Source organism: Pyxicephalus adspersus, chromosome 2 (assembly GCF_032062135.1).
Source record: "Pyxicephalus adspersus chromosome 2, UCB_Pads_2.0, whole genome shotgun sequence".
Lineage (NCBI taxonomy): Eukaryota > Metazoa > Chordata > Amphibia > Anura > Pyxicephalidae > Pyxicephalus > Pyxicephalus adspersus.
Genome location: NC_092859.1, coordinates 125621064 through 125638560, shown reverse-complemented (window position 1 = coordinate 125638560; position 17497 = coordinate 125621064). Strand labels below are relative to the sequence as shown.

At 39.9% G+C, this 17497-nt stretch overlaps 1 protein-coding gene across 1 annotated transcript in view; it reads right to left on the bottom strand.

Annotated features, from left to right (window-relative positions):
• Window positions 1–8364, bottom strand: part of ADAM10 (ADAM metallopeptidase domain 10) — a 93128-nt gene extending 84764 nt beyond the window's left edge. The window contains exon 1 of the mRNA XM_072402319.1: window positions 8168–8364. Within this exon, the coding sequence (XP_072258420.1) occupies window positions 8168–8219 (52 nt within the window). The 5' untranslated portion in view covers window positions 8220–8364. The remainder of the gene's footprint in view (window positions 1–8167) is intronic.
• Between the last annotated feature and the right edge of the window lie 9133 nt (window positions 8365–17497).

Here is a 17497-nt window from a genome sequence, read left to right as displayed (position 1 = left end):
GAACAATATGGCCATCTCTCTAAATATAATTTTAGCCGTACGTAGGTTTTCTACCCCAAAGGGAAATGAGTCATGTGAACGCCACATGATTGGGACTACAGTTATTTATTCTTTGTGAGTAGCATAATACCTCCATTCTTATACAACATTATAAAGTTCTCACCCACAGAAACAGAAGGCTGTGGGTAATCCATGACCCAAGAATATGATCCCTATTTACCCAACGTAAGAGCAATGAAGTACAGCAGCAACCCATCAACATCACAAGAGTAAGAAATATAAAAACAAGTTATTGAATGCAACATTTATTTCCCTACACACAATGAGATATAAATCCCATGTAATGAGATAACCTTGTCAAGTTAGAATAGCAATGTTTCAGATATGACAGCTTAGCATGCAATAAGCTATCAGAACTGGGTTTCCACTTGTCCAGGACAAAGCTACTAAGAATAAAACAATGGTGAGATGAGTCAGTGGCCCCTCCTATGCTGACATGCCTTCTGGGAACACAAGATGCAGAAGAGAAGTGTTTTCACAGCAATGCATTGTGTCAGAGGCGCTGCTCTGCGACCAGCACCCGTCATCAGTCATGAAGAGGAAGAATAGACTTTGTCACCAGTACAAATCTTCAAGTGTGCTTGACTGCATGAAAAAGAGTGACACAGAATAGAATTAGGAAAGAGCTCCTCAGATTGGAGAACATAATAGGTGTGGCAATAGAGATCAGTCTTACATCAAGCTTGCATACAGGGAGTTCCTGTCAAATTCACTTACAAGAACTTAGTAGGACCATACAAAACAAGTCACAGGTTTTTGTATAATTTAATTTGTCATGTTGTTATTTTTAACGTGTCCGTCATCTTCCATAATACTGAGCTGTAAAGGTAAATCCCCATAAACGGGGGTGAAAACATCTGCATCCTCTTTGTGTAATAGAAGCAAAGAAGGTTACATGAGGCTGCCTTCTGTATCCTTTAATGGGATCAATGTCAGGAAGTCTGTTGCAAGATGGAAAAACATACCCCCACCCCTAACAAGAGAGAACAAGTGCTAAAGCCTTAGATGTGTATATGTGCAGTGATGTTAAACGCAATTTCACCCTAGAAAACTGAAAAGCAGAACCTGAAAAGGAAAAATAAAAAAGTACATGCATGAAAAGGATTTGTTGTAAACAATGTCCTTTCAGCATTGAAATCCGGTAATAGCACCACTCATCGAATTGTTATGATTAGACAAGATCAGTGGAATCATTTTAATACTTGCTTGCAAATTACTCATCAGGAGGATTGCATTTCTTTGCGTTTTCTTTTTTTATTTTATGATCATCTTTACTAAACAACGCGACTTACCATTTTTGAACGGGGCCAAGTATTTAAAAACTGACTGCTATCTATGGGGAATTTCATCTCCTAATAATAATAATAATAATAATAATAATAATAATAATGGCCATGGTCACCACATACATAAAAAATGTTACACTTGTTTCAGTAAACACCAAAAGAGGATTTCCAATAACATCCTATTGCATATCTAGGACAGAGAGCAAAGAAGGCAACCTCTCCACAATGGATCAATTAGTGTCTTCATTAACCTGCTGTCCTTATTTTAGCTAGCATTTTCAGAGGAAGGAACGCAATCTTTAAATATGTGACCAGACGGGGCTTTATAACAAAAAGCGACGGGTGATGTCTTCTGCAATAAGCATTCTTACTTGTCCGATGACTCGCTTCATGTGTTACATGATACCCAGCACATCCCGGCTTACCTTAAGGTGGGAGAGACTGAGGAAACTCCTGCACACCTTCTTGGGAGTTATATCATTCCAGCCAATCAACATGGCCAGAGATGGGAAGAGAAAAGGGAAGAAGGTGGCAGTGGCAGCGACCGAATAGGGACAGGTGAGCAGTGTTCTCCCGGGCCTCTTTTAGGCAGGCCCACCAACCAGCACTCTTCAGTAACCACCCGGCTGTTTTTGGGTAGTTACTGAATAGTTAGGTCACAATACAGAGACTGCCACCTACCTAGGTTTTCTGTCCAACCGACTTAAAAAAATGTCTGGGTTGAACACAGGGCGAGTATAACAGGGTTTAGTTCTGCTTTTTTAGGTACATTTTTATTATATAGATATATTTATTTTTTTTTAATATACTATCGTAAAGGTTTTCTGCCATCTTACAGTCATCCATGTACTCTAGATTGGAGCACACAAGAAACTACAAGCCAGTAGGTTTTCAACTATTGCTGGACATGTAATAGTGCAATTTCCCAACAGCATTTGGCAGTGGAGTTCAATTTTAAAAAAAGTATACATACAAAAAGTCAATATCCAATTCAACAGCAACACAAACCTTCCTTTATTTAGGAGCACCAAATCAGAGTACAGTAAAGAGAAGCAACCTATATACAATCCCAGAACCATACTGAGCCAATAAAGCTAATTGAGGTTAGGAATTAAAACATATTATAATGGTACATTAAAAAAACCTATAGCATCCAGCTATAACAAGGCTGTATAGTATTTATTAAGTAAAACCATTGCGTGTCAAAGGCCGATTTCAATTTACTTCCATTTCAAACTGTGAACAAAAAGATCCTGCATTGTGCTAAAAATGATGAAGGAGCAAGCAAGTATTTTAGTAGAGTCTTACAATGTCTGTGGTGATATTTTACGTTGAATCCATGTGTGGGCGAGCTAGACAATGTGTACAGCAGTCACGTGGATGATATTAGAAGCAGCCTTCTTGCTGCACACAATATATAAATCACTTCATGGGAAGCAGGACCCAAACACACAGTGCTGCAGACAATGCATCATTAAGATTTAGTTTATTGCTCTCTTCAGCTCTGCTATAAATGCAATCCAACTCCCACTGCATCTCAACAAACCTCCACGTTAAAAGCAATAAAGTTTGTTCATTCTAGACTTTAATGAAATTCATCTGCTAAATCAATGGTCCATGCAGAAGCGAGTGGACCAAGAAGGTAAGTATATGTCGCATCACTCCAGAAAGTTCTGATATTTTTCAGTCCGTATAAGTTTTAAATTCAATACTTCTATTGATCTTTCACAAAATGCGCTGCAGAAACAATAACATGCAACAAAGTCAGGGCGGAACAACAGGTACAGATTCAATTATATCCGGTTCAGACACATGTATAAGTGGTAAAGAGCACCAGTCATCCCTGTAATAATGCATCATAAATGTTTTATAGAGTCTCTAAAACCAAAAACAAAAGACCCTCACATCCTCCCCCCATTTCACCTGGTAATCCTTCAATGATACTTCCTGTGTCTGGGTGGCTATGTTACAAAGAGGGGGGGGCTATGGTCAGAGACAATGAAGAACACAACAGATAACATTTTGTGTTTGTGTGCACAAATCCTTTGCAAACCTAGCTATTACATTGTAAAAGGCAGAATGCATAACTGGGGGGGGGGGGACCCCCTGGACCCCCTGCTTTGCACTGGATTACTGCACAGAACCAGGAAAACAAAGAAAATGCCCGAAGATTCGATAACCTCTTTTATTAAAGTTCATCATTTTTTCTTTCTGTAGCCACTGAATATGTTCTTGGCCTGCAAAAAAAGAAAATTAATGCTGCTGCAGCACCACACCAAGGACTGGTAAACTGAATAAAATGTAATATCTGTTATTGGATTTAGATAGTCTTTAGTTTGGTTTCTAATTGCACCCTAAAGCATTTTTGGTGTGAATCAAAAATGAAAATCTAAGCCATACTAAGCATGGCATGCCTTTACAAATTATGAACATCAAACTGCGTTCTGGGAAATATAGGATGTTATGGCTATTACCTTTATGTCATGCTGATCCAATGACATTAATACTTTATGACCCTGACCAGTATTCAGACCGGGCATTCTGATTCATGTGCTGAATACTTGTGTATGAGTAACTAGAAATTTGACAGTCTGTCCATTTATCCATGGCGCTTTATTCCTTTGAATATATAATTGCAGTTACCGGACCCCTCACACAATGAAACAAGTTCTGTTTTCCCTAATGTATAAAACGACTCTGTACAGACTGTGAAACCGTGCTAGAGGACAGTTAGCATGTGCTCCAATGTGTCGCCTTCCAGAATTGTAAAGAAGAACAATGTAAGAGAATATTCAGCACAAACCCTTATACAGAGCATACATACATGTATTATACGCATTACTCCATAGCACCATAATATAGACAAAAAGGGGAATAAAACCTATATGATGGGTGCACTAGTTCTAGCTTTTTTGCCTTTGGATGGAATCATTTCAGTAAGTAAGGACAATTCCTGTTAATCGTCTCAAAAAGTCCTAGTCACTTCCTTTTAGCTGAACAGGATGTACATACAATGTTATCTTCCATCCATGATATCTTCTGTAAACTACAAATACTCCTGCAGCCCCCTCAAGCTCCATCTAAAGGAGATGAAGATTTGTAGCTTAATTCAGAAAAGTGGTAACCAAAGCCTCTCCAAAGAGAGTGAATATGGTCACGCTAGAATATAAAGTGTTATTCAGCGATAATGTCTTAAAAAAATGCAGTCATTACATCATCAAGTCATTTTCGTAATTTGGTTTGGATATACAAGTAACTGTCCTAAAATATACACAGCCAGATTCTAGAATTTAGATTTCTCAGTTTGGTTAGTTTTCCTAAAATCTAACAACATCACACATTCCCACAAACGACTTACACATATTCCTCACTTCAGTAATTGTACAGCAATGTTCCGCAATGGGTCAGTGCAATCTCATATTTGGCTTTTAAGTATAGAATATGGTAAAGTGTACCTGAACACAGAACACACAGTATGTTCTCCTCTTTAGAACGAGATTATATATAAATAATTCTCCATTTCTTTACATTTGCCAGGGGAGTCCTAGGAGATCCCAGACAGCGATTAATATTTATCAGCCATTCTCAATCAGAGTTCCATAGAACTCCAGAAATCCTAGGTAAGCGTTTCCTGAGCTTAGCTTAAATGGCTTCCTTTTAATGGAACCTACATAGTTCCAGAACCAACACCAATTGGTACAGCCGGTAGCATTACACCAGAGGTCTATTTAGTTGTCTGTAAAGGAGGCTGAAGAACTGCCTTGGTCAGAGGCAATTTTCCACCTAAATACCAATGCAACGTTGTTTTGAAGGACCCCAAATTTTTTTGTTTCTGCAGGGTTTCCCCAAGATCCTTAGGAGTTCCACAGATTATAAAAAGTCTATGTAAAAATCCAGGATGGATAGAATCAGGATGAATGCTGGCTCCCGAGAGAGACAGACAACCAGATCTCTGGTTTGCTTTAGGGCTGGAGGATTAAAAGTTTCAGTATGGCCTCTATACCACCAGGGACTATAACTACCAGCATGCACTGAGCCCTATATATAATATACCTACCCTAGCTGTACTCTCAGGTATAAGAGTTCTTCCCCAGCCCACTTACCTAATGTTGTTTCCCACATGAACAGTGGCAATGCAGTTTTTACTAGTCTGAAGTACTTAGAAAAGACTCCAAAAGAAGTCTTTTCTGTTTCTATTATCACATGCCTTCGGGTAGCCCAGCTGTTCAAAGTTAAGCAACAGTTTCCCCAGGTATTCTTTTCCTTCAACTTCATTCACTTAATAACAGAACTGCAAGCCTCAAGCAGTTTGTCTAGTCCCAATTATGCAATGTACCAGGAAGAAATCCTTTAAACAGAAGCACATAGAGCACATAGACTGAGGGATTTAGGAGGATAACATTTTTATGGCTTTTTTACTTTTATTGGGTAATACAGCTTGATCATTTTGGCAAAAAATATAAAAAAGCTTCACTCACTCATCAGAGGGAAATATTTCAGCAAAATCAATGAGACACATTGGCCATTGAGGTTTTTTTGCATATTTTTGGTCCAAATCATTTCCTTCCAATTTACCACTATGGAGCCAGAGTAGCGGAGAATTACTTTCTGGAGAAGAATTAAATTAAGGCAGTGCCTTGCCCCACCCAAGGGGTACCGTGCTTAATATTATCCTATTACCTTTTTCCTAAGATGTGGAGTAGGAGAGGGGGGAGTAGGGAGCTATTAAAGTAAAGGTTTCTTTTATTAAAACTTTTTCCACAATCTGTTTACATTTATTTCTAGGTTTACTTAACTGCATATTTTAAAACAAATGAGCAAAATACAAAAAGCTTAGATGACTGTGACCCCCCCCCCAATGACTATAATAGCCAATATCATATTGCTGGTAGAGTTGTTCAGAATTAAGTCACCCAACCAGTTTAAATTTATTGTTACAGCCAAGAATTCCTGTTTTTGTTTTTATCCAATACAAGTAGTCGCCAGGTTAAGGACATCTGACATATGGACAACTCCTTTATTCGAATAGAGGTTTCCCTGCTCGCTGGTGTGCAGGACTGAGGCTTGGAGGTGACTTGCAGAAGAAATCTTTTGCTAAACACAGCTGAGGTTGTGGATGGTCTTAGTGGGGAGAGCTATTTTGATACATCTTGCAACTCTTTAATGACCAAGACAAACTCTGTAGCTTTTTTTTTTTTTTTTTGCATATCAAAGCACAGCTTGCTCCAAAAGTTAATGAATGCCCAAGCTCAATAAAATGTTGTTTTTGATTAACTCACAGTGAGGATTTTATACAGTAACTGACACCTCAATGCCTAATATTATGTTGAGACAAACATCTGTCCTAATTGCATTAATTGAAATAATGTACCTGTTCCAACTTACTTACAAATTCAACTTAAGAACAAACTTACAGTCCCTATCTCATATGTAACCCGGGGACTACCTGTATTACAAAAGGTTGCTATAGGAATGTAAGAGTGTTTAGCGATGTACAAAGACCTAAATGTGAATTATGGAGCTTCCATTGTTCCTTTTTTCCTAAAAGTTGATTTACTTATATATAGAATATTTAAGATGATATATTTTAAGCGATGCATTCCATGCCTTTGCTTTCATCCCGCTACGTTGGTCCCCGTTGTTCCTGTACACTGTGCCAGGTCATTCTACAGATGCTCGCTTTGAAGCACACTGCCGCCAAGGACCTTTCAAGTTTGTGACAGGCTGAATTGAGGTAAACCAGTCATATAAAAAAAAAAACATTGTCATGAAACCTTAAGGGACACAGGGCCGAGTTCAGATGGGGGTGAAGAAAAGTACAAAGCTTCAAAAGCACTTAAAAAAATGAGAACCCAATATTACTGGAATCTAACTCTTAATCTGTTTCTCAATGTTTATAACATTGGGAACCCCTGCTATCATTTTCACATCCACAGCTCATAGTACAATTTCATGGTGGTCAGTGGCATGAATGCCTCTCACATTGCTGGCCAGTGGGAAGAATGTCACCCATACAGATAGCTAAAAAGATCATTGGTGTCATCTAAACTGACCTGGGAGGTACAAATTGCTGAAGAAATCCCTACCAATCTCTGGAAAACCTGGTTGAGAACCACAGGAAACCTGGTTGAGAACCCCAGATCTAAATGCTTATAAATGCCAGAATGTACACATGCAAAGTAAAAAGCTAAATGCCATCATACAGAATATAAAAATATTTAATATACAGTTAAAGCAAAGATCACTTGCAAAACACAAAGATCGGCAGAAGGCAGCACAATAAATTAAACTAGTAGACCGTATCCAACAACAACAACCACCCCCATCATTTCCCATCAGCCCCTTTATCTAGCACGCTGCAGCACAAACAGAGAATAATCAGGGCATGGAAGAGAAATAAAAGAAGCCAACAATAAAAATGAAAGTAAAGCGCTGTGTGATCCCTTGTTATCTATGGGGGTGGCACATGACCCCCTTGCATGAGTTGTGGTGTACAAATGACAACAAAGGAGCTGTGGGTGTCAATCAGAGAACAATGGAAGCCCCCAGAACAGAGTGGGTGCATGGGGCTGGGAATAGCAGGGAAGTTGGAAGGTAAACATGGGGCACCACTGATCAGCAGGCAGTGCCAGGCTGGCCATGTGCCCGGTGCACTTGGCAAAGTAATTGATGGAGGGAAAATGGCTGTGATGTGGTGCTGTCACTGAGCACACATGCTGCATTTGTATACTGAGCCCAGCAGCCTCCCCCTCCCCCTCTCCTGGGATAGCCGGGCTGCCATAACACTGGAGCGGCCCCGGACTCTCCCTCCCATCTCTCACCTCCCGAACTGGCCGCCCAGGAGAGCAGGAACACAAGCCGTATAGCCGCCATGATCGCGGGCTGTCAGCAATCACACATTGACCCAGCTGGCGTCCACAAGGTTCGGCTTCTTGGCGCTACGTCCCCCCCTCACGCTCCAGGGGAAAGCGGAAGCTCCCGCCGGTGTCCCGACCAGCTCTATCCGATGAGGGAAGGAAACAGCCAGACACGCCTTCAGTGTGACGTCACCGTGACAAACCGCGCCTATCAGGGTTCCTCATCCGCCCCCTGACAAATAATGCCCTGCTTGGGTTAACCCCTCCAAGGCCGAGTCCCGCCTATAACTATTTCATGGCCAGGACTTCCTGTATATGAATGTACATTTATTCAGGAATCTGATAATAAAGTATCTGAAGTCATTTTGGATAGAATAGAGGATGACAATAAATGTTTTCCCCTATTTTGTTTGTTTTTCTTCCATCTGGGTCTAGTTGGGGAGATTTCTACTCACTTCCGGTTCTGTAGACATAGCAGTAATAGAGAATACATCTGAATAAAGTGAGCAGAAATGCCCTTTTGGACGGTTGTCACTGTGACAAGGGTTCCTATTGGAAGATCCTCACCCTAAAGTATTATTATTATTAGTATTATTAAACAGGATTTATTTAGCACCAACATATTATTCAGCGCTGTACATTAAATAGGGGTTGTAAATGACAGATACTGACAGTGACACAGGGACACAGGAGGAGGGCAGGACACTGCCCTGAAGAGCTTACAATCTAGGCACCCCCTCCCCCTCATTTAAAAGAGCATTCAAAACCCGTTTTTTCAAACTTGCCTACCCATCTTCTTCTGTCTCTTAAACTTCCAACCACTACATATCTCCTCTCCTATTGTGTGAGACTTCCCCACCTCTTAGATTGTAAGCTCTTCGGGGCAGGGTCTTCTCCTCCTCCTGTGGCACTGTCTGTATCTGTCTGTCATTTGCAACCCCTATTTAATGTACAGCTCTGCATAATATGTTGGCGCTATATAAATCCTGTTTATTAATAATAAAAATTGTACATTTTGAATGTTCCTAATGGTCACGGTATTTATATAGCACCATCATATTATGCAGTGCAGTACAAAGTCCATAGTCATGTCACTAACTGTCCCTCAAAGAAGCTCACAATCTAATGTCCCTGCCTCAGTCATATGTCTTTAACACAGTCTAAGGTCAATTTTGGGTGGAAGCCAATTAACCTAACTTCATGTTTTTGGGATATAGGAGGTAACTGGAGTACCCAGAGGAAACCCACACAAACACGGAGCGAACCAGCAATGTCCATGCAGATAATGTCCTGGCTGAGATTCAAACCTGGGACCTAGCGCTGTAAAAGCCACCATGCTGCCCTCAGTATAATGGTCAGATGGGCAGTCATAGGGAGTAAATCTCTCTGTAGTGGGGACACAGACAACACGAACAACCTTAAAGATGCTTCTAACCCCTCAATATTCAGTGCAAAACTTAGTAAAACCAGTTTAGGCTTTAAAGCTGATCCAGGAAAATAACTCCTCTGACCCTGTTTTGATTGTTGGCATTAAAGCTTACTGGTGAAAAGCCCTCAAACCCTCAATAGTCCAATAGGTCCCGTGCTGTCCTGGCTTCTCTCTTCTTTCTGATGTGGCCAGAACAGCAAGATCAGTCATCTTCTTTCTTCTTCTTCCGGGTTCTGCTAATGTCATCAGATCTCACACTGCGCAGCCACAGGATTGGTTGATGTGTCTTCTGAAAAAAGCAAACAATAAGTGCAGATCGCATTGTGCATCAGCAAGATTGGCACTTTTTTTACATTCCAGAAAACCCCCTTATGACACATGCCCAATCTCAGGCATTCACAGAAGGGGCAGTCTCCTGGGATATGTGATATAACTGTATGTATCCCAGGAAGCTGCGGGTTTTACCTTCAATCTTTACTGCCGCAGCAGTAAAAATGGATGAGGATTGGTCCAAAAATTTCACCACCCTTTTATATAATATTAAAAATGTAGTGATAGGTCCGCTTTAAAAGCCGCAGGTATATGGCGCGCCAGCCCTGAGTGTTCTCTCTCCTTCTGTTTACACCAGGAGGGGTCCTTCTTTAGGTAACAACATCACTTCTTGCGTGCTGCACCTTTTTCTATTGGCTGAGCAGCGGCAGGTTCCTCCTAGGATCCAGATGAAGGCACAGAAGAGAGGTAAACCATTAGAACAAAAACATTCAGGATGGGCTGGAGGGGTAAGTAGAGTCTCAAAATGTGTTTTAAATGGAAACCTTAAAGTGAATATTTTACCACTAAATCTAAAATATTTTAAAAGCTGCATTAAAAAGATTTTTAACCCTTACCTGTCTCTCTGTCCATAATAAAGACATATAGTGCCTGAAGAATCTGACACGTCTGATTAGATTTGGGGTCCCTTACCTTGTCCTGTTGGTCCATCTGGTGGCCAACACATCACTTCTGTGTCTGGAAGATGGAACTACAGAGGGTGACCCAAAATCCGACACACCTGGAAGTGTCAAATACTAAAGATTCCTCCAGCATCAGTATCTCAGCATTATTATTGTTGATTTTATATTAATAGTATCCAAATAAATTTAAAGTTATTTTCAATAAATTACTGTATCTAGGTAGGAAGGTCTGTCTGGGTTCTCCGGTCAGTGGTGTACATTCAGTACTTTTCATATAAATACACAGTAAATACAGGGATTAGTGGGACGATTATCAAATCAACACAACTAATAGGACCCAACAAACCTGTTGTTCTGGCTAACTAAGTTTAGCAGGCTGGGTACAGTTAAAGGGCTCTCAGCCTGACATCAGTTCAGCCGGACAGGCGCTCTGCTCGGGAAAAGGCTTCTCGAACTGTTCATATACATATCTGAGCAGTACTAATCACAATGTATGCCTATTAATGCACAAATTTTGCAGTCACATTTGACTACTTAACCCCCACCCAAAAAAAAGAAAATGCGGGAAAAAGACACAAAGTCCGCTCTCCTCCAATCATTGAGTTCTTTAAATGGTCTCCATTATATGAATGGTCTGCATTATATGAATGGGCTGCAAAAGTTGCATTCTGAAAATAAGGAAAACAGATATCTGCTCTGCTATAAAAAGAATCTAGCGAGATATTATTTAATATACTCCCCAGTCATCCTCCCCCTCCCAGCTGTATAAACTGCCATATTGTAGATAAGAACGTAGGGTGTGGTAGGATAAGGCAGACTTTTAATAGTGTGGTTATTATTTATTGCCGGTAGAAATATACTTGCATTATAATGTTGGTGATGTTGAAAAAATAAATACAAGAAAGCTTACAGTATGTGTGTGGTCCAGGTAAAGTAGATCATTCTTGGAATTAAATTTGAACATTTTGTTTGAAATGTTCAAGAATCTAATTGTGTTAGTAGAAACAAACTATTGCCAAGTTCCATTGCTGGGACAGGATCAGACAAGTTGAAAAAACTGGATGTGTTTAGTTTTACTTTCTGCTGATTAAGAAAACATCAGCTATGTTCCATACAGTATAACCTCTAGGAGTAGTTTATCCAGCACACAGTATTAAATAATCCTGCATAATAAAGCAATCACCCCAAAATGTAATTTTTGCAGGTGAAACAAGAAGCCCAAATTTTTACGGACTTCCAAAAAACTAGAGCTATGCTGAACATAATACAATCAATATTAATGTGCAGCAATAAAAAAACAAAATTAAAAAACCTCATAATTAGCTGCTCCCAGGCTCATAGCAAATGGCTTTGATGCTCCCAGGAGCTGCAAGCTGCACTGGTGGTCAACATATTGGCACATGTTGGCCTTAGATTTGTGATAGTCCGGTTCCTTCGCCTCCAGAAGAAGAAAAGCAATCGCATGGCCAGAAGCAACATGTCACTTCTGGGAACTGGTCCCCAATCATATGGCAACAACACAATCTTGTTCCCAACTGAATGAGTGCAGCTGGGGTGCAGCATGTAATACAACTCTGCTGTTTACTGCAGGTCCTAATGAGGCCTTAGTGCTAATATATTACCCTAGAACCTGTCCTTATGTTTAGTTTTACCTGTCCATGACTATCCTAAGAAGGTCCCCAGAAGTCAGGTGCGGTCTGCATCTATGGCCAATACAGTACCTGGTAACATGCCCCATGCCACTGTGCCACCTGAACCTAAATCTCAGCTGCTCTACTTCCTGGTGCTCAGGGCCAGATATCACCTAGTCACCTAGTCTATTGCCTAGGGCGTCATGACCAACAGGAATTACGGCATCTCTGTGGGAATTAGAACCTGCTGCTATTGGCTGACTTCTTCTACAGTAACAGGAAGCACAAATTGAAAGTAAAAGTCATTATAGGTCACATAAAGTGCAGAGATCTGTGCAGGGTGACATTTGTATTGGAACTATAACCCCTCACCTCCTTTCTTTCTTTCTCTGTCTCTCTTCCTCTTTCCTCTCTTTATTTCTTTCCCCTTTTTCCTTTCTCCCTCTTTCTCTCCCCTTTTTTTCTATCTTCCTTACTCTCTCTCTCTCTCCTCTCACTTTTTCTCTTTTTTTCTAGCTCTTTTTCTTACTATATCTCCAAATTTCCTCCCATTCATATCCTCTCTCCCTTTCCCTCCCCTCTTCTGCAACACTCCTTTCCCTCCTCCTCTCTCTTTCTCTCTTTCCCTCTCTCTCCCCTCTCCTCAAAAAATTCACTAAGAAATAGCTAATGACTTTTTGGAAATCCATTCCAGGTTTGCTGGATCACCTAGCTTCACTGATGAAAATGTATCCCCTCCAGCATTACAGAACTTTAAATAGCTAATGACTTTTTGGAAATCCATTCCAGGTTTGCTGGATCACCTAGCTTCACTGATGAAAATGTATCCCCTCCAGCATTACAGAACTTTAATAAATCTGGCCCATTCTCTCTTGTTCATATGGACTAGCTGTGTTTTAGGTGTATCAGCATCAAAGACTGTTATTGTCTGGGGGGGGGGACAAAAAGTTTAAATCTGGCCCTGCTGGTGCTGTGTGAAGTAAGCACTGACACTAACAAGTTACATTATTTAGCAGTATGTGTTTTGCTTCGTTTTTCCCTCTACAGCAGCCAGTTAAAGAAAGGAATAATAAGTGTGCGGATGCTTGTGACTGGCAGCTAACCATACTTGACCAACAAATACAACGCATCTTTTATCATTTAACATTCTGTTTGCTAACGAAAGGTAATATCAGGTTGCTACAGGCTAAAGCACATAACACACTATCATTGCTCCTTGCACAGTCTCATCAAATATAGCTTGTAAATCTTAAAATCAAATGTATAAGAGCTAGCAAAGGCTATTTCACTACAGGTTTGTATTATATTCTTGTAGCTTGCAGCTATATTATGCAGGATTGATTCTGTAAATCTTAATTTAATAGAAGTTGTTCTTAGAAATAATCTTACCCAGACTACATACTGACATATTATATTTGTCTTGCTTTAATTATTTATTCCTAAAATTCAGAAGTTGCTCATAAAGCTAAGGCTACATTAAACTGAGTGAAATAATATTAGGCCTGAACTGAAGCCCCTTACAAAGCAATGTATATCTGTAAGAAGGCTATAGATCATGATGACAGTAAGCTAGCACTGCCTGCATAATGTGCTGGGGACACCAAGCTGCGGGCTGCTAACTAGATAAATTCACAGTTGCAGATCTGAAATCAATGAATGCAATCATAAAACTATTGCATTATGTCTGGGCAAGGCTCGGGGCAGTTATGCACTCTGTGATCCATGAGAATGTGCAGAGAACATCATGGAACCCTAAAAGGATCAAGAGGATACCCATGAGATATAAAAGAATTGGGGTCAATAGATGGGGTATTTCCATTATATTCAGACATCAGGCCACATAGTCAGCCAGAACCATGGTGTACATGGTGCTGTCCTGTCTGGTGCTCCTACAGATGCTGGATCATCTTTTTTTTATATTGGAAGTTTAATTTGATTGTATTTTGCCTTTCAATGTTCACTCTTTTCTCCATCTCCCACCACCCTCATTAACATGGTAATGAAATTAAGAAATAAATAATTTCTGTGTTCATTACATACTTTATTTGGATCCAGTGACATCATCACCAGGTTTCTGTGCTTCTCGAATGCCCACAAAGGTAAAAACTAAAATTTACTTATTGAAAGGATCAAACAATGGACAGTTAAGCCGGGAAGCTAGATGCTGCAGACAATCTCTGTGCTGTGTCTGATTTGTTGCAGCTTCTAATGCACACTGTAAGAGGTTTATTTGGCCTTTACATTTTAGATTTTATTCAGATATCATATCCTAAAACTTTTTTTCTCACTGTGCTGGCTGCAAGAAGTGACTGGCAAAGTGCCAGTTACCAGCAGCCACATGGAACCCACTGTTCCTGCTGCCATAAACCCTAACATCTATCATTTGTGACCAAATAAAAAGTCTTAATACAAACTAACTATTAAAATAGCTCTAAACCCTAATTGCATGACATTTAGTTTGATGAAGCAGAAAGAACATTTTTCCTAGGAAATGTTTTTACTTTTTTTCTGTTTCAAAGGAACAGCACCAAGCGAATCTCGTCATTGATGTTTGCTTGACAGAGAAAAGCTTTCACAGACTGTGTACGGCTTCCAACCATCAGCTGCATTAAAAGGAAGATCACAATGGATTCCACTGGCACCTAAATCACCTCTAGATAGGCAGACTCTATAGTGCTCGTAAAATATAATGCAAGTGAAGGAAATAGTCAGACATTACAGGTTCTCTTTGGTTCTCTGTGATTATACCCACAACAGGGTATTTTTATCCCCAATACACACAATCAGTGAGCACGGTATGTTTTCACTCCTGATACCTGATTAATCATCAAAGGTAAAATGAAATACCTTTTACAATACCATTTACCATCATATGTCTTACTTGCACCCTTTCTTTTACATCTGCTGCATGGCTATGTGCAAGCGTTTGATCAACCATCTTATTGTTAACATGCTGGCCTTTTTAAAAAGTCCAGGTTAGGTGAGCAAGAAGCCAGCTTTGAACTTTTTTAGCCCAAAAATTGCACAACCCACTAAAACTAATACTATTACAAAAGAAAACATTTTTTCACAAAGAAGTTTACAACTCTGGCCAGTACAGCATGTGGCTATTTGTGTTTGATTCATCTAGAAGACTGGATTACTTGTTGGAAAATAGCACTTACCTGCATTGTGGGATGATCTGGCAGTTTGCCCCCATTCTCTTATACCGGCTCCAAGGAATCATGAGAAGGTAGTAAAAATGAGATAAAACGATTTATTGTAATATATCTCAAACAATCTCCTGAGGAAGCAGCTTTGTCTGTGTGTTGAGGAAAATTTGAGATCTGTATGAGATCATTTAGGAACTTTATTAATGGTTTGTATTTTAGCAATATTATAATACATTTTTAGTTTGAAATTTACTCTGATTGATTATATCTGCCTTAAAAGTACCCTTTAAATTCTTGTATGGTGGTGTAGTGTAAAAATTTGGGATGTAGCAGGATTTCTTAAAACGTGCATCTATATGCTGAGTTCAATCTCCTGTTTTTGTAGTTTTCATCAGTAAAGCTGGGTAATCCAGCAAACCTGGAATGGACCTAGTCCAGGATTCAAAACATTTGCTATCAAATAGCAAATGACTTTGGAGAAATCCATTCCAGGTTTGTTGGATCACCCAGCTTCACTGATGAAAGTGTAGTCCCTCCAGCTTGGAGAGCTTTAATAAACCAGGCTTTTTGTCTCTGGAAACAATCTTTTAATAAATCTGCATTTGTGTATGCAACCTAATTCTTAAGTTATGTACACAAGCTAGATTAGCATGTGTTTTGTATATCAACTTGAAAACTAAAGTGCAAAAATTTGCTTTACCTTGGCCTTTATAGAAGGGAACTTTTGTTCTTAGCGTTTGTATCCTATCAAGCTTCAGTTGTTTCTTTTTTTAAGCCTAGAATGATTAGGTTGTTTAATGTGTTTGCCTATTCTTGTTTGTATACTGTATGCTGTAGCTCTCATGGAGCTAGAAAAAGATTCTTCAATTTGAACATATGAGATAAAACACTCCTACCACTTTTTCATCCAAGAGAACTGATACTCCCAGGCACAGATAACTATTGGAACAAAACCATATTTATTTTTTCAGGGATGCAGGCTTTATATACACTTTTTGGAAACAGGTAAACTGTGTCCTAGTTCTTGCAATGTCTGGTAATAATTACTGTGCTGATGAATAACTTTTCATCCAACACTTTTTCATCAAACTTTTCTTTTTGCTTAAAAGCCACCTGTACTCCATCCTATTTTTTTGAAAATCATTCAGATATTAATATATTCTAAATCTTAGATACACCGCTCAAATCCCTTAGATATTCTAGTCTATGGTTGTGGATTTGTGTTCTCTGTATGTGTGTAGTTATAAAGTCGCCTTAAACTGAATTTGGATATTGTGCCAACATCTGCTGGCGACTTCCAGGATGCCTTCTTCAGACACTTCAGGGCAGGCAAGTATGTACCAAGATGTCAGACAATCTCTGGGATGGTGATAATCCAAAGCTCAGGGAGGGATGCAGGAACATGAAGTGAGAAGCAGGTATGTATGTAATGTAACTCTGTAAATGGTAATTGCTTGAGGTGAATAAATGGTTACTGGAGGCACTCGGGGTCACTGGAGATACATGGGGTTCCTGAATATGCAAAGTGTCACAGGAGGTCATTGCAGATACCCAGGGTCACTTAAGATGTACAGGCTCACAGGAGGTGACTGGAGATACCTGGGGTCTCTGGAGATACATGGGGTACCTGGAGATGCAGTGTCAAAGGAGACCCCTGGAGATACCAGTGGATGGATGGGGTCTCGGGCAGTATGCTGGGTTCCTGGAGGTGCACAGGGTTACCGAAGCTCACTGGAGATATTTAGGGTGACTGAAGTTGCTCAGGTTCCCTGGACATGAATAATAATACATGGAGGTCACAGGAGGTACACAGGGTCTTACAAGGTAATGGTTGATATACAGTGTCACTGGGGTATACCAACAAGGCTGGGCACTGGCACAGTTTAAACACACTGCTATGTTTTAAATAATCAGATCAGTAAGGACAGTTGCCTCTTATAAAGCTGGCATTTAAAAGGAAACCCCTTAGACACCGATACTTACCCATCACAAAGGCGAGATAAATAAGAAAAATGGATAAAATACCTTTGTTTAACACTTTATTGGAGATCATGTAACTACTATCTGGCTTTCGTTTTCTGATTATTAGGATTGAAGCCCAGAGCTCACTGCTGTACAGATTTTACAGC